This window comes from Bombus pyrosoma, linkage group LG6, assembly GCF_014825855.1.
Source record: "Bombus pyrosoma isolate SC7728 linkage group LG6, ASM1482585v1, whole genome shotgun sequence".
Taxonomy (NCBI): domain Eukaryota; kingdom Metazoa; phylum Arthropoda; class Insecta; order Hymenoptera; family Apidae; genus Bombus; species Bombus pyrosoma.
Genome location: NC_057775.1, coordinates 5,479,745 through 5,498,484, shown reverse-complemented (window position 1 = coordinate 5,498,484; position 18,740 = coordinate 5,479,745). Strand labels below are relative to the sequence as shown.

At 39.9% G+C, this 18,740-nt stretch overlaps 2 protein-coding genes across 5 annotated transcripts in view; both read left to right on the top strand.

The window, feature by feature from the left end:
- LOC122568224 overlaps positions 1–18,740 on the top strand; it is a 201,845-nt gene that overhangs the window by 102,546 nt on the left and 80,559 nt on the right. The gene's annotated exons all lie outside the window — the stretch shown is intronic.
- Positions 14,341–16,100, top strand: LOC122568227. The gene is given in 4 exon segments (XM_043727739.1): positions 14,341–15,084; positions 15,159–15,393; positions 15,396–15,415; positions 15,418–16,100. Coding segments are annotated over 3 exon segments (474 nt in total). The 5' UTR covers positions 14,341–15,084; positions 15,159–15,215; the 3' UTR covers positions 15,694–16,100.

Sequence of the window (18,740 nt, the reverse complement as noted above, 5' to 3'; positions counted from 1 at the left end):
TCCTGACTGTTTTAGACGATCTTATCACGACACTATAATATTCCTAGCAATTATGCTGTTATATACCGAATTACTTTTTCATCTGTATTTTTAGGTACACACGTATTTTACAAATGCAGCTTACAAATTTATCATAAGCTTAGGGACATGACGTTTAACGATTAAAGGTAGCTAACACCATACATACAATTAGAAACTTCCTGCCAATATATGTCTGTAAGCTATCTATATGTAATGCCATCTGAAACAAGCAAAGTGAAATAAACGACGATCTCTGAACATTGATACGCTTATTCCTGTTTGGATTTAATATCAAGGAAACGAGGACTTTTTGTTCGATACAGATCTTCCGAGTAAAATAATTTGTACGCGTGTACTGAATTAATTTCTACATTTTTCTTCCGCAACCTAGTTCAGTTTTAATATAGCAATATATATCACATTGCAATTCTCATCAACATCATGCACGATACACATTTGGAATGAATTGCACTTTGCGTCTCATTTTGTTCGCTGTACACCGTGAGTCTATTAGAGCAAAATGCAATGCTCCAGCACGTACGCGTTAAACCGATTTCGGTGTCGTCAGTGTTATCGAAGTGACAAGTAGACCATCGTGAGCCCAAGTTCCGTTCAGTTCTGTTCGTTATCATCAGTCTCCCTTAATATTCTCTCCTCTGAGGTATGTACCTACAGTTACTCGAATTCGCTCTTTCCCGATTTTTCGTTGCATCGATGTCAGTGCTGTTGTTAAAAAATATATGACGCGCCATCGCGAATTCAAGCGGATGTCAGTTATTCCGAACTTTCAGGTAGACAAATTATCAGAGATATTTAAAAGTGTTGTGGTTATCTGACAGAGGACCGCGTGCATGAATGTGTAATAGGAATATATTTGAGTATAAGTGTAAGAATAAGTATAAGTGCAACGTATGGTAATCCAGATGCGCACTCTGGCAGCGTTACATTACAACACAGCTCCGAAGCCATGCGCCTATGTGTATTTATATAATGACGAAAACTGGCCTGGCTAACCGTAACATAACACAAATGTATGGAAGGCATGTTCCTAGAAAGGCTATCGGGCTGAAAGACCTTTCCNTGTTGATTTAGTGCTAGATAATTTTTTATAGCTTCAAAGACCAGAAAAACTAAGTTATAGTGCAGATGTGGAGTTTTCCTAGAAGTGCGGTTTACTTCAACAAAAAGCAAAGCGTCGTTGTATGCTGCCGACTTTTATATATTGTAGTATCCTGAAAAAACCTTTGAGAAAATTCCCAGGAACTAGAGATAGTGGAGAAGTGAAAAACTCCTAACGGGCCAGGTAGGATGGAACATTCCAATGGGCTGTGGGCCAACATGCCCCTGTCCCTTTAGGAGAATAGGCAATCGTAAATGTTGGCCCTGACCATCTTGGGTCACCAACAGCTGCAAGATACATGTAAATGGTAGGGGAACCGAAAACCCTGGTATAAAAGGACGTTTTGGTGGAGAGCATAGTCAGTTACGAGTAAGGTGCCACTAGTTGGAGTCAGAAATTAGTTGTTACACATTAGAAAAAAAAGAAGACGCAAACTAGGTGCGTAAGGAGCTGTCGCGTCGAACTAAGAAGCAAACCGAGGCATACCAGGAGTATATCCACAAAATGTTCGAAGAAAGCTAGTATGGATAGTTCGGTAGTAATACAGTATATTATGGACGGAATTAGCGAACAGACTAACAACATTATACTGTACGGCGCCAAAGATATTCGCGAATTAAAAGAGAAGTTCGCCCCGTACCAGGACATGAAGGAAAACGCGAAGAAGAAAAGCAAATTTGTCGAAGAAAAATCCAAGAGGACGAGACGCAATGGAGTTTTCCATGCAGAAACAAAAATCACCTAAGTGGGAGTTGCCTAACGAAAAGCAAAGTTGCCAGATGTTTCAAATGTCAGGAGTACGGACACATCGCATCGCAATGTAATAATGTAAGTCCCCTAAGATTACGTGTAGTGTGTCGCAGTTCATACAGACAAAGCGTAGTACTAACGTTACGATCGGAAATAGCAATTTGACCGCCTTGATAGTCACCGGTAGCCATCAGTGCGAACTGATGAATACATGAAAATTCGAGCGCCCAAATTGGTTTTTTTTTCTTTTTTTTTATTTTATAGACTATTTACAATCAATTCTCATTGAGAATTATAAGTAAATTCTTTTGGCGTGGTACTGTAACTTGGATTATAAGAGTTTATAGTATGTTTAATTCTAGTTGAATCTAATGCTTCAATCTAAAGGGTGTTTTCTTTTTAGTCTGCGGATCTGATCCGTCGTGGCCCAAATTAGATGAACTCGAAGTTGATAATCGTATTAAAAGGTGGAGAACGAAATAAGAAGTCAGTCTCAGTCCGACTTTGCAAGCTCGATCGTGGTCGAAAAAGGAAACGAATCTCTTCATGATCCTATCGGGGAAAGTAGGAAAGAATGTACGGCAGTTGTAGTTCCCACGAGTCTTTCTTGTCTCGAGGGCACCGTCGTCGTAAACAAAAACAACTTTTAAAAACTGGAAAGTACGATTTGACGGAAGAGTTGTTAAGAAGTGAAGTTCAAATACGGTGATGTCGAGGAGGAAAACAACTGATGGGTGTGCCTAGAACACGAGACATGCGGATTCGTTTATTGCAATTTTCGTTAAGGAAGTGAGGACAACGGTCATTGCTGCTAATTGGAAAACTGATGGATAAGAATGGGACGACACTTATCTCGTCTTTTACCGTGACAAACAATAAGGAGCGTCTCGGCTTTAAGGATGCATTGTGTAAATTAAGGGCTTCCACAGTAAGTAAAAATCTAAATCTAGGACGGCAATAGATTTGGTCGCAGTAAAAAGGAATTTAGACGCGGTAGTTAACGGTTCCTTAGTATTATTGAGAGTCCGAGCAAGTATGTTTGAAATGATGACACATGTTGATATATTTGATGACGTATGTTGGGGTCACAGGACGTAACAATAGTACTTAAAGTAATGTCAAGTATACGCTTCTTGATTTTTATTACATATACTTATAGATTAGGTATATCAATCTCCATTATATGATTGGGGTTGGGTTTCCTTTCTTTCTTCCTTCATTAATTGCTTTCATCTTTTGAATTTATTCTCAGATTTAATTTTTCGGTGCTTTCGGGAAACAGAAACTCTTCTTTCGTTAATATATGTATACGTATTGTTTGTTGTAATGGAAGAAAGAAGCCATGAATAAGAGCGCTGAGATATTGGACGTATATAATAGAATTTAATTTTCTAAAGATGTGAAGCATATAGTTTTTAATTTCTTTGTCTCGATGCAAGCAACAAATTTCCATTTTATGCTGAAATGAATTTGTTTTCTCTTTCATTATGCATAAATACGATTACTATTTGTAGAGGATCGCGGTATTTCGTAGCCGTTCAGCATTTCGTTTCGATCTCATTTCCGATTTTGATTCTCGGCCGCCCAGCTAGCCATCGCATGATTAACGCAATGAAACGAACATGCTGGAACGGAGCAGCCTACGCTCTGTGTTCGATCAATTGTCACGCTACTTTCGCAGACAATATTTCCCAGGAGTGAAATTCGTTTGAATCGTCGGATACGTTCGGTCTTTGAACCGAGGAAGACTGTTCACGTGAACGATGCTTGTCTTTCCATGTGGATTCCGAATGAATTCTAGAAATAGATAGTGCTGTTACAGGTGGAAGTGAATACTCGATGAGTGGAGATGAATACTAATCAATTGCGGAAACTACTCTTTTTCATCATTTTTCCTGATATTATTAGGGGACATTTGGCTCATTAACATACGTGCATTGAATTGCAATGAACAGAATTAGTAACAAAAATGAAAGCAATGAATATGAATAATACTATAACAATCTATATATGTAGTTTCTTCCAAAAAATTCTTTTTCACTGAAGGAATGATTCCATACATGCTATCTAGTTCCTTATAAATACGTTTATTCGACTCACGAATTATTTGGCAACTACGATAAATAGTCAGATTGATAGGAAGCGCAAGTGCAAATCTTAATTTGATAATTCGTATGAATGTCCTTCAACATTCTTCGATGACCGTTCGAGGATTTCTGTTATGTTTGTGTATCGAACACATCGCGAAACATAGTAAGTATTATGTTTATTGGAGAAAGGGCCGTGCGTATCTATTTCTTATGAAACATTTTGCTATGTATCATAACAATCTATATTTACTCACTAGTTCAGATTCTTCGTTCGTTACGTAATTCACGAATCAAATTACAATAACCAATTCGACATTAGTACTAAAAAACACGAGATCATATATTTCTGAAGCAAGATACTCGTTGAAAAACTGACTCAAACTTGAAAAAATAATTTATCTCCTTCCTCTGTGTAAAGCATGATCCTAGAAGAGCTATAAGGCTATGAGGCCCTTCGAATTGATTTAGTGTTAAACAATACTTAATTGTTAAACAATTCTAATTATCTTTTAATCTCGTTCATATTTTTCAAATCTAATTTTTCCCGTAAGTATTCAAATCTTGGTTTCAGTGTCACATTCGCAAATATAGCGCTCCGCTAGTTGCTCCTCGCTTTTTACATACGTTACAATAATTTCGTCTTTATTGTACAAATCAAGCAAGAAATGATGTTTCACGTCGATATGTTTACTGCTTTGATGAAATTCTGAATTTAACTTCACAGTTAAAAGTCATTTTACCGAATATCTCCTTAGTTTTTGGCTTCTCTACAAGAGTCTATATCTTATTTTCATGGTGCGATTTCAGATCGTCACGCATAGCCTTCTTCCATAACTCACTCTTTTCGTACCTCGTCGTTTCGTTAGAGACATCCGGGAATTTTCCCGCCACGTACATTATGAGGCGACCATAAGAATCGGTTCGTTTGACCGCGCGTCTATCTCTCAATTATCTCACATTCTCGCCAGCTCTATGAGGTTGTTCTATGCTTTCATGCTCACTCCGTGCACTTTCATACGTATCTACATCAACGCTCTGCGTATACATATCGTCGCGTTTGACATTTTTCGGCAAACTTATTTTAACAACTTTCATCGATACTAGTTCGGGCTTAAATATTACGTCGCNGGTTGAATATTATAACTCGACGCGTACCCACGCGATACCCTTGTCCCTCATCTAGATAGCCTAATAAATATCCTTTTCTCGCCTTTTTATCAAGTTTTCTTGCCTTCTTTGCATGAATGTGTGCGATGCACTCAGTTCCGAAAACTCTAAAATTTTCTAAACCTGACGGTTTTCCATACCACAATTCATACGGCATTTTATTGCCCTGTCTCTTCGGCCCCGTTATGTTAATTACATGCACTGCGGTGTTCAGGGCTTCGGCCCATAAGAACAACCGTAGATTTACTTTCGAATACAGCATCGACTGGCCCGCCTCTACTACCATTATATTTTCCCTCTCTGAGACGTCATCTCGCTTCGACTCTGTGGCTTCTTAGAAATCTTTCAACCTCTTTAGTTTTAAATTCTTTCCCTCCATCACTATGAATTTCTTTGATTTTACGATTAGATTGACTTTCAATTTCCAGGCAAAATTACTTCTGACTTGTGTCGTAAGAAGTAAATCTTTGTGAATTGTGAAAGGTCACTATTAAACCTAAGAATATGAGGTTTCTTGCCGAATCTCTCGACTGGCATAGGTCCACATACATTCATGTCTGTAATTACGTGATAATTGATCGTGAATACCTGACCAATGATGTCTCTCATTTACAGGAAAAGTTCCTGTCGTCTACGACTTCCCGCAGGGAGGACTTGCTTATGTGAGTCTATGGGGGCTGGCAAACCCACGGTCCCGAAGCCAGGGGGGACCGTCGGGACAAGCGTCCCGCTTACGTGAGTCCCCTATATACACCGCAGGGAAGGTCGCCGGGAATGTAAGGCCTTTAAGTACGGTTACACTCTCTCTACGTGGCCTTGGGTAGTAGCGCACCCACGATCCTGAAGCCAAGGGTGGGACAGTCGGGATAAGTCCCGGGACCGAAACATCGGCGTTGACCGATGCCCCGCTTACGTGAGTCCCATCCGGCACTGTTGAGCTCGGTTAGCAGGTAGCCGACCGGCAGTGACGTGCCGTACATCCACACGATAGCCGCATCAGTGACTAAAGATGGTGACTAAAGATGCCATAACTACAGCTTCTTCGTATTCGACACCGCTTTGAGGTTTAAGACGTGACGGGTGCCAAAGGAATATACAGCGTATCAATTTAACAGTGCGTTTATTAATGTAACTAGCGCGTGTTGCCTAGGCCGAACTCAGACTCTAGCCTCGCATTCTCAGCCACGAGCATTCTTTTTTTCCCTTTTTATATGGTGCCGAAGTTCTTGGAAGGGAAAGTTTCTTCTAGAGTGGACGAGTAGTGTTTCCTTGCCGAAGGTTCTTCTGCTCTTCGGAAAGTCCCGGGGTCTTTTCCTTTATGACATCCCGGTATCGGACATCGTTTCGCTGGCCAGGTGACCAGCACGTGCGCTTCAACCCTGGATCTTTCTCTACGGCCATGTGTCGCTACACATTCTAGTTTCCATCAGTATGCTGTAGGAATAAGTAGATACATATTATTAATTTCGCTTCTTTCCTTTGTACCATGCTTTTTGTTTAATCGTGCTCTTTCGAGTCACTTCTGGCCTAATCTTATTTTCCAATCGCTAAGAAAGTTAAATTTTACTATAAAAAAGAAAAAAATATTTTAGGAACTACGGGGAGCCCGGACTTTCGCTTCGATGGCTAAGGCTTCGTGCATAGTATACGGCTATTCCACCCAGAAGACTGTGCTTACCAAACTAAAGCTATTGGCTATATTACTAATATCTCCAGACGCATTCCTTCCAATGTACTTCCTGGAGTAATAAGCGCACTGTCAGCGTCATTTTGTGGACATCGATGTTCCACTCGGAGATTGCCAGTGGTGTTTCCGGGGGTTGTGTTAGTGTTACATGTCCTTAAATAATACTGTTATTATCTTGCTATATATATATATTGATATATATATATATATAACTATACTGCCATAATAATATCAGGGATAATTGTGCTGTATTATATCACAGTATTGTTATCACAGTATTACATCACTGTATTATATATATGTATATCACTATATTATATCGCTGTGCTTCATCCTATTATCCTATTTCTGTCTTCGGAATGTAGAACTATTGCAGCCTGTATTATGTATTGCAGATTAGCTTCACTATTGAGATCACTTATGTGACGCGCTGATTGTTGAGCGGCACACCTCTGCCCGAATTTGATCGCTGACCAATATCACAATCTCCAGCCCGGACGAAGTCCATCAGTCGGAATACTGTAAATAAGGAAAATTAGCATTAGGATTTGAACGCGGGTACCTTGGATTTGTAGCCGTATACTATATCCACGTAGCCACCGTAGTCCTGTGATATTTATATTTTAGAACTTATACATAAGGTTACAAGTGTCGGCCCTACATTGCTTGGACTTTAGCTGAAACATTAGAACTCTTGTTGTTCCTTGAAAGCGTGATTTCCATCTAAAAATTGGGTTACTAAATTAAATTAAAACTTGTTTCGTATCGAAACTACCCTTTGCTTCACAATTTTATTTTTTTTATTAGAAAATCAAACAAAAAGCATGTCGTACGATATTCGAGAATTGAAACGCGGCCGTAGAAACCTGCCCTTTCTAATCTTTCCAGCTTGTTAATAATGTCACCAATAAAGTCCAAATTTGATTTTACTAAATGTCTAAAAAAACATAAAAACAAGAGTAAGTCGTACAATTTCCAAGAACTAAATCACATGATTGTAGAAATCTTTCCCTTTTTAAATTTTGCTGCTGGTTACCAGGTCGTTATCGTGCACGAATTCACTATGATGATTCAAATGATGTTTTCTATCTTATCCGTATCTCGAAACGATGGCAACAGAGTGAAATTACACGTTTCCCAGGGTGCACGATAGTTTGCCGCGCGGTTGCAGACAGTTTGAAAAAATTCCATCAGTCGATATCCCGCCGCGATTTCCGTCTTTTTTATGCACTACTGCATAATGTGAGGCTTGGCAAGATGATGGCATCTCTACCCTTCTATGTCTCTATTCTCTGTCGATAGAAGAACAAACCATGAAATCACCTGAGTGCATTACTTCAGCGTTGGTCTTCTCTCTGGCTGTACGTCTCATCTTTTCATCCTCCTATTCGTGATCTACCTTGTATTTCGATGTTCTTCTCCTGGTCTGTCTGCTTATCGTAATTCTCTGACACAGCTCTTGAAATCTAGACGAATATTCTTCTTTTATGACAACCACATCTATAATATTGATAATTGATGGAACACGTTATCTTCCCTGAGGTGTACGATGGTGCCTTCGCGGATGTCATGACTCCACTTGTTACGGCTGGTCAACTCGGTTAGGTATTCCCGGTACCAACGGCTCCAGAAATGTTGATCGAGTTGATTGATGCGCTGCCAGCTGGATATCCAGCTTGGTGGAGTGGCCCTGAAATCTAGCACTAGTAAACTCATTAGTGTTTCGCCAATTAGAAAGTGACTGGGAGTGAGGACAGGGAGATCATTTGGATCTGAGAATATTGGAGTCGGTGAGCGGGAGCTTAAAATGGCTTCGATCTCAATGATAAGGATGTTGAGGTGTTCGAAGGTTAATAGCTCCTTGCCGTCGACGCGTGTGAGATGACGATTAAATGACTTTACCGCGGCTTCTCAATAGCCGCCAAAGTGTGGTGAATGAGGGCGATTAAAGGCGCCATTGTAAAGTTCGCAAATGTTTTTCGCTCTGTTGTAGCCACTCTGGTCCGTTTTTCAAATGGTTGGACGCAGGAATTCGTTGAGCGTCTGACCTCGGGAAATAAGATCCGCGGAGTTACCGGAAGTAGGCACATGACGCCAATCGGTAATGTTGGTCTTCGTTTGTATCATGGCAACGTGGTTAGCAACAAAGGTTTTTAACGTTTGACGCGAGGGCTTGATCCACTGGAGGATGATTGTGCAATCAGTCCAATGTACGATCTGAGAGACCTTTATCGTTACGGCCTTCTCTAGAGCGGAGATTAAGGATGTGAGAAAAAGTGCTCCGCTTAAGTCGAGCCGTAGAATGGTCAGAGATTTGAGCGGCGCTATGTTTCATCGCGCAGTGAGGAGTAGTGTCCAGACACGGTTGCCAGGATTAGTGGTTTGGAGGTAGACGCAGGCCCCATATGCCTTCTTGCTGGCGTCGAATAAGAACTTGTCGCGGTTTGTTGCAAAAGAATAGCTCTGACCCAACAGCTAGCACTCTCAAAATTTGCCAGCACGGCGGCGAGCATACCTGGTTTTCGCCTTCGGCCAGTACGCCTTGGACTGCGCCAGCATCTCCCAATTGAGTGTTTCGGTTATATTGGGTTATCCTTCCATGCGGACCCAAATGGTAGTAAGCGTCTCGACTCGCACCACCCTGACGCGAATCCTTTTTAGGAACCGATCGTTCGTACGTTCTAACTTCTCCATCTTCCTGAAGTCTCGTCAAAAATTTCGAATGTCAGTGTATGACTGCGCTGATTTACCTATTCACGTCTCGAACTGAGACGGCGTTCTGGATGTGTCGGAACTTGGACCGCCCCTATGTAGAGTACGGATCTCATCTTATATTACGTGTTATAGAGGGACTACAGTGGATCATTCTACTATTCATTCGCTAGCCGTTTGGACCATCATTTTCATTTATCTTGTTTTACACTTTTCTTGTTCTCGAAACGTTTTATAACAGTGTTAACAATATACAGACAGAATATATAGTTTTTGTTTTTGATACGCCAGTGTCAGATATCAATTGTTTCTTTTCGTTAAAATAAATATACCATGATTACGTGCTCCTTTTTAACATGCCAATCCGTATCAATATAATTTTTTAGAATCTTTATGATCAAAATGTTGCGTTTAATTGCGTTGCACTAACTGGTACATCTACTTCTCCTCCCTCGCCGGTTCACTGTTGACCATTCGGTACCTGCATCAACTGTCCTATTGTTAGCGTCACTGCCGTGTACTTCTTGGCTACCGATACACATCTCCACTTACGTAGGATCACCTTGCCTAGACTTCTTTATTTCAGTTGCCTTTTTATCCTCCAAAGGTGATGTGACTTTCCCCTTTGGTGGTAGATAATAAATCGGTGCACCGTACAAAGCTGCTGAAAATCGAATGGTTTTGAATCGAAATCCTTAACGAACCCTGAAGCTCTGGTGACGCGTGCCACCCAATGAGATTTTCGGTATGCTGAAAATCAAAGCAGAAAGGATGTGACATCGTTGGGATTTCATAGTAATGACATTCTATTACTTGCGGCCTGTATCCCACCTGTCCTCCCATGTTGTTTCGTTTTCCATATGAGTAATGTTACGTCATGTGACCCTAACATATACTATAATGCATCCTGCGATCAAGATGGTCAACAGGTGCTCAAACATACTTGTTCAGGTCCGCAATAATGCAAAAGAATCGTTAATTGCCGTCCTCAGATTTGGATTTTTACTTGCCATCGAGGTCCTTAATTTATATAAAGCATGTTTCAAGTCGAAAAGCTCCTTGAAGTTATCGCTCATTTCTGTAAAACATGGGAACAGGGAGTTTTCCCATGTTGGATGTTCGAAGATGACATCCATCCGCAAGCTAACGTTGAGGTGGGGGCTAGCATCCATCACTAGTTTTCCTTATAGACCTCAGTATCACCGAACATCACGGCCAGAAGATACCTTAAGTAGCTGCTAACTCATCGAACCGTGGATACCTTAAGTTGCGTCCAACTATTCGCTCTAAACACTTCTACACCCCTCACAACACTACGCGCAGTCACTCAAGTCCCAAAAGTTATTGGAAATAAAGAGTATTTTTAAACTGTTAATTCAGTGTTACGATCATTCAAACCACTCCTTTTTTCTTAACCGAAATATGGAATTGGCTGATTCGTGGCGTCGATTCAACATGAGACCTTACCTCTCTCGTTGACGCGTTATACCGCGAATGCGTCCCCCGCGATACAGTTGAACATGAAGAAGTACAAAAAATTACCAATTGTTCCACAAATATAGATCATATTCGATATAAATAAATATTTTAAGCATTATGTATATAGATATCTTTATGTTATTTGTTTCAATATTGCTCCTTCAAACTTCGTCCATTATAGCATTAGTTTATAATTACCGATCTTAGTAAAACACTCGTTACTTGTTTGCGAGATACCGTATTGTTTTATAGAAATGCTGTGTCAGGCGTATTGCATTTATTTAAAGAAAGAATAGTTAACTTTTTCTAATTATGATTAACTTTGTAGGAATGATTACAGTATTTAGAGAGTTATCAATTAAGTACATATTTTCTTAGTTTCAATAGATTTGTTGATCTCTGTTTTCACTGTTTTTCTTGTAATTTTCTGCGACGAAAAGTTTGAAACATAAGTAAACATCGAGTGTTCCCACAGATTGCGTTTAAAGGAGAAATTATCTTCGAATTAAAGAAACTTCAATCACTCGTCATTATCCAGCAGTGTGATGTTATGATTTCGATATTCTTAGTTAGATTTTAATTTTGTTCGATAATAATATTGTGTATTTTTTTATAAATTTATTGCAATATTGAAGTATTTGTACCTGTCATATTTCTTATTTCCTTTAAATTTTGTGTTTCTAATTCCATTTCCCGACAGTTGTGACTCGCGCAATTCGCCAGGCATGAAGCATTCTTTTCACACCTCGCGTTACGGCTCGCACGGACCGCGAGATATGATAATGTACATTTTAATAAATAAATTCTGCTCTATTACGCTTCCTTTAAAATTGATTGCGTTCTCTAAAAGCAATGTTCTGTTTACAAAAGCAGCTCTATCGATGCCGACGCGTTATACCCGTACAGTGTTCACATACATACTTATTTATAACGTGCAATTTTCACTGATAACAAGAGCAACATTCCAGAAGCGGCCTTTTCTGAATATTTAGAGGGTATACGAGGTTTGTGTCAAGCAGTCGAGTATAGAGGCAGTTACATGTACAGAACAACAACTTGCCAGCTACTAATTGAGCAACTCGCTAGCAACTCTCCCTCAACTACGACTTGCAACTAATGAACTCCTCGCAGCCAGATTATCGATTAACAGCTGACGATTAATGGACTTTCTCATTCAAACATCCCTTTGTCATCTTTTCATATGCCCACCACGCACGTGTTCCGCAACTGTCCGTGATCATGGTCACGTACGCCTTCTTCCGAATAACTATTTGACTGAATGACCCGAGGCATATTAATGGGCCCCATGGCCCATGAAAGATCCCCGCCCCTTTCAGCCAGTCGGCACCCACGCTTTCCCGTAACATTGTATATATTTCGTTCTGACTTTTTTTAGGCGATTTTTCCACGACACTACAATATTCCTAGTAATTATGCTGTTATATACCGAAATACCTTTTCATCTGTATTTTTACATGCACACTTATTTTACAAATGCAGCTTACAAACTTATCATAAGTTTAGGGACATGACGTTTAACGATTAAGCATAGGTAACACCATACATACAATTAGAAACTTCCTGCCAGTTTACGTCGGTAAGCTATCTATATGTAATGCCATCTGAAACAAGCAAAGTGAAATAAACGACGATCTCTGAACATTGATACGCTCATTCCTGTTTGGATTTAATATGAAGGAAACGAGGACTTCTTATTCGATACAGACTTTCCGAATAAAATAATTTGTACGCGAGTACTGAATTAATTTCTACATTTTTCTCATATTCTTCCGCAACCTAGTTCAGTTTTAATATAGCAATATATATCACATTGCAATTCTCATCAACATCATGCACGATAAATATTTGGAATAAATTGTACATTGCGTCTCAGTTTGTTCGCTGTACACCGTGAGTCTATAAGAGCAAAATGCAATGCTGCAGCACGTGCGCGTTAACCCGGTTTCGGTGTCATCAGTGTCATCGAAGTGATAAGTAGGCTATCGTGAGTCCGAGTTCCGTTCACTTCCGTTCGTTATTATCAGTCTCCCTTAATATTCTCTCCTCTGTGCTATTGGTGGAAAAAAATATGACGCGCCATCGCGAATTCAAGGGGATGTCAGTTATTCGGAACTTTCAGGTAGACAAATTATCAGAGATATTTAAAAGTGTTGTGGTTATCTGATAGAGGAACACGTGGATGAATTAGGAATAGAAATATATCTGAGTATAAGTGTAGGAATATTACAAGTACAGTGTATGCTACCGTAGCGCACTCTGGCAGCGTTACATTGCAACACAACTCCGAAGCGATGGGCGTACAGAAATTTATATAATGACGAAAACTGGCCTGGCTAACCGTAACATAACACAAATCTATGGAAGGCATGTTCCTAGAAAGGCTATAGGGTTGAAAGACCTTTCTTATTGATTTAGTGCAAGATAATTTTTTATAGCGTCAAAGACCAGAAAAACTAAGTCATAGAGCTGATGTAGAGTTTTTCTAGAAGTGCGGTCTACTTCAACAAAAAGCAAAGCGTCATTGTTTGCTGCGGACTTTTATATATTGTAGTATCCTGAAAAAACCATTGAGAAAATTCGGATGAACTACAGGTAGTGGAGAAGTGAAAGGCCCGTAACGGGCCAGATGTGATGGGACAATCCAATGGGCTTAGTGGGCCAATAACATGCCCGTGTCTCTTTAGGAGAATAGGCAATCGTAAATGGTGGCCCTGACCATCTTGGGTCACCAACAGCTGCAACATACATGTAAATGGTAGGGGAACCGAAAACCCTGGTATAAAAGGACGTTTTGGTGGAGAGAATAGTCAGTTACGAGTAAGTTGCCACTAGTTGCGGTCAAAAATCGGTCGTTACATATTAGAAAAAGAAGAAGACGCAAACTAGGTGCATAATGAACTGTCGCGTCGAACCAAGAAGCACACCGAGACACACCAGGAGTATATCTACAAAATGTTCGAAGAAAGCTAGTATGGATAGTTCGGTAGTAATACAGTATATTATGGACGGAATTAGCGAACAGACTAACAACATTATACTGTACGGCGCCAAAGATATTCGCGAATTAAAAGAGAAGTTCGCCCCGTACGAGGACATGAAGGAAAACGCGAAGACGAAAAGCAAACTGGTCGAAGAAAAATCCAAAAGGACGAGACGGAACGGGGCTTCCTATGCAGAAACAAAAATCACCTAAGTGCGAACTGCACAACGAAAAGCAAAGTTGCCAGGTGTTTCAAATGCCAGAAGTACGGACACATCGCATCGCAATTTATCAATGTAAGTCCTCTAAGAATGCACGTATTGCCTCGCAGTCGTTACAGAAAAGCGTTATAGAGACGTCAAGATCGGAGATTGCAATTTGACCGCTTTGATGGACATCGGTAGAGAGTTGACTTTAATGCGAGTGGATAAGTACGTTAAAATTGGAGTACTCAAATTTGATGAAATCGGATTAAAAGGTGGCCAAAGAACGGAATAATAAGTCAGTCTCAATTTGACTTTGCAAGCTCGATCGTAGTCGAAAAAGGAAATGTACGGCAGTTGTGGTTCCCACGAATCCTTCTTGTCTTGATGACACCATCGTCATAAACAAAAATTTATTAGATGAATCGGTTGTTCGGGATTTTGAATGGTCTTCCGCTAAGATACGGACAGCACGTCTGTCTTTTTTTGGAAGTTGGAAATTCCTACCTCACATGTTGTAAAATTTACAGTGCCTCAAGAGGGTGCCTGCCACCCGGAGTGCTCGACGGGTCCCCTCTAAAGTTAAACATAAACACCAGATGAGATACACCGACGACTGTAGGATAGTTACCAGATTGAATAGGAATAGATTCCCTCCTCAAGGGAAATATGAACAGAAAAACACCATCTGGACGGAGAGCTAGAATATAAAAACCAGGCGCTTCAAGAGACGAGCCTTCAGTCTTCATCACACACTCAGTACGTCGAAAAGATGCGACGGTGAAACGTCGAGAGGTTCCTTAGTATCTTTGAGCGGAAATTCAGAAGAGGAATGGACGTCCTCGACTATACCCGTAAGTAACGAAGTCCATCAGTGACGATAATTTACGCCACGCTTGTCAATAGTCTGCAGTATTCTAATCCACAGATATCGCGGTCGAATGTGGAACCGGAAAATCCCGAGGTTGTCCATTCTAGAAGCAAAATGAAGATATCCGAGAACCATGGCGTCTCCGTAGAAAGGAAAGAAGCTGTTCGACCCTTCTACGTGATTTCGCAGATGGCCGTAAATGGAGTGGCAGCCAAATCCAAGCAGTTTCGAATCGGTGACGAGATCGCTGAGATTTGTGAACGTATACTGCTTGGTATGTCGATCGCTGAAGCTAGTGTTCGGGAACCATAGAATTTTGCAGATAGCCAAAGAACCGACTTTAGCTTTTGGTGATGAGTTAGGTGACACGTCGAGCGATGTTCTTGTACGCACTCGAAACGATTTTGAGATGACGATGCTGAAACAAAGGAACATGACTGATGTTCGTGATTCCACAAATGGCGTGCAACACGAAACTCCTTTTCAATGTAAGATAATGGGTACCCTGATGAAGAATGGCAAAAACTTATTCGGGAGTTTTAAGGAGCGACTGAAAAGCGAAAATGAAGCAACTATTAGAAAATTTCTATGAAAGAAAATAGATAATGTCACTATAGTTGTTCGACCGTGATCGCGAGAAGTCGAGTTCGCGGTATAACGCGTCAAAGAGAATCGTAAATCCACGTCTCGATACCATAATCGACGCACTCTCTTTACATCCAACAACTTTTAAAAACTGAAAAGTGCGTTTTGATCGAAGAGTTGTTAACAAGTGAAGTCCGAAGACGGTGATGTCGAGGAGGAAAGCTATTGATGGGTGTGCCTCTGGAGCACGAGACAAGCAGATTTGTTTATTGCAATCTTCGTTAAGCAAGCGAGTACAGCGGTCATTGCTGCTAATTGCATGAGAAAAGAACTAGTGGATAATAATGGGACGGAACACTTATCCCGTGTTTTACCGTGACGAGCAATAAGAAGCGTAAGTAAAAATCTAAATCTGAGAACGGTAATAGATTACTGCGGATCCGAGTATGTTTGAAAAGTTGTTGACCATCTTGACCGAAGGATGGATGAGGATATATTCTGGGGTCACAGGACGTAATAATAGTATTTAAAGTAATTTGAAGTATACGCTTCTTGATTTTTATTACATATACTTATAGATTGGGTATATCAATCTCCATTATACGTTTGTTTCACTTTCTTCCTTCCTTGATTACTTGCTTTCATCCTTTGAATTTCTTGTCAGATTTAATTTTCCGGTGCTTTCGAGAAACAGAAGGAGACTCTCCTTTCGTTAATATATGTATACGTATTGTCTGTTGTAATAGAAAAGAGAAACCATGAATAAGAGCGCTGAGATTTTGGACGTATATAATAGAATTCAATTTTCTAAAGATGCGAAGCATATGGTTTTTAATTTCTTTGTCTCGATGGAAGGAACAAATTTCCATTTTGTGTTGAAATGAATTTGTTTTCTCTTTCATTATGCATAAATACGATTACTATTTGTGGAGGATCGCGGTATTTCGTATCCGTTCAGCATTTGAAGAGACAGTTCGTTTCGATCTGATTTCCGATTTTGATTCTCGGCCGCCCAGCTAGCCATCGCATGATTAACGCAATGAAACGAAGATGCTGGGACGGAGCAGCCTACGCTCTGTGTTCGATCAATTGTCACGCTACTTTCGCAGACAATATTTCAGGAGTGAAATTCGTTTGAATCGTCGGATACGTTCGGTCTTTGAACCGAGGAAGACTGTTCACGTGAACGATGCTTGTCTTTCCATGTGGATTCCGAATGAATTCTAGAAATAGATAGTGTTGTTACACGTGGAAGTGTATACTCGATGAGCAGAAATGAATACTAATCAATTGCGGAAACTACTCTTTTTCATCATTTTTTCTGATATTATTAGGGGACATTTGGCTCATTAACATACGTGCATTTTAATTGCAATGAACAGAATTAGTAACAAAAATGAAAGCAATGAATATGAATAATACTATAGCAATCTATACATAGATTGCTTGTTCGTAGTTTCTTCGAAAGAATTCTTTTTCACTGAAGGAATTATTACATACATGCTACCTAGTTCCTTATAAATACGTTTATTAGAATCACAAATTATTTGGCAACTACGATAAATAGTCAGATTGATAGGAAGCGCAAGTGCTAATCTTGATTTGATCGATTTATACCTCGTACGAATATACTTTAAGATTCTTCGATGACCGTTCAAGGGCTGTTGGTATGTTTGTGTATAGAACACACCGCGGAACATAGTAGGTATTATGTTTTTTGGAGAAAGGGTCGTGCGTATCTATTTCTTATGAAACACTTTGTTATGTATTATAACAATCTATATTTACTCACTAGTTCAGATTCTTCGTTCGTTACGTAATTTACGAATCAAGGTACAATAACCAATTCGACATTCGTAGTAAAAAGCACGAGCTCATATATCTCTGAAGCTGACTCAAACCTGAAAAATAATTTATCTCCTTCCTTCGTTAAAACCCGAAACGTCTGATTTTATATCTTACCGCTTATCTATATTATCAATAGCCATGTAGTATTTACAAACAGCGACAAACGCATTGTGGGTCTTACCTAAAGCGGCTAAACAGACGTGCAACGTATTATTTCAATAAATTTCCATTGTAAGTCTATCGATCTTACGATATTATGCCAATGAACATACGCAGTATGTACATTAGCGGTATCAATCACATACGTCGCTCAAGACAAGAATGAGGAAGCGCAAAGTCCGAGTTACAGATGGTTACGAAGATGCTGAATACACGGAACAGTTCCTTTACAGGTCGAATTTAATCGCGAGAATCAATAACAGCGATCGAACAAAAGAATTGCCGAACGATAATTGACGGTTTCATGGAAAATTGCGATCGGTAATAGACGAGAAAAAACAGGCGATTAGGAACGGTCTAGGAAATTCGAAACCGGTTCCAGGTATCGTGTCGAGGTCTAAGGGAAAAGCGACTACGTGCAGGGACTCGTGATCGATTATGCCAAACACGTCCGTATTTCCATGGGACTTTTTCGTGAAAGTGAAGATTATCTGTGAAATACGACAGATTCTCATTTATCTTCGAGCTGCGTCGCGTCGATTTTATACCTGTGAAAACATTTTTCATTAAACTAGGGAGCGAGAATCACGTCGTCTAATGGAAAATAGGCATTCACGACGATTCTTATGATACCGAAATGCCACGCAATTATTCTCTAACGCTGGAAACGGTGAACGATGTTTTTCGCATGTGTTTGTGTTGACATTACAATCTATTTGAAATTCGCAACCTTTCATTTTGCTTGATTACTTTCTGCCACAGCTTTTAGGCTATACAGTATGTATGATCGTACGTGTACAATGATAACACACGTTGCTGAGAAAATGTGTGGCCAAAATTGCATCCAGGCTTTGAAATTTGGTACAATACGTTATTTACAAGCGCCAGTTATTTGAATGGAAATTATACTGTTTCTAGTCAATCAATTAAGTATTTACTTTTATTTTGTGTTAGAACCACAGCGGAAATCTGGAATAATTCAATTTGCATAATAACCGTCAAACAGTACGAGAATGGAATACGAAGGTCTTCTCGATTTATTCTATT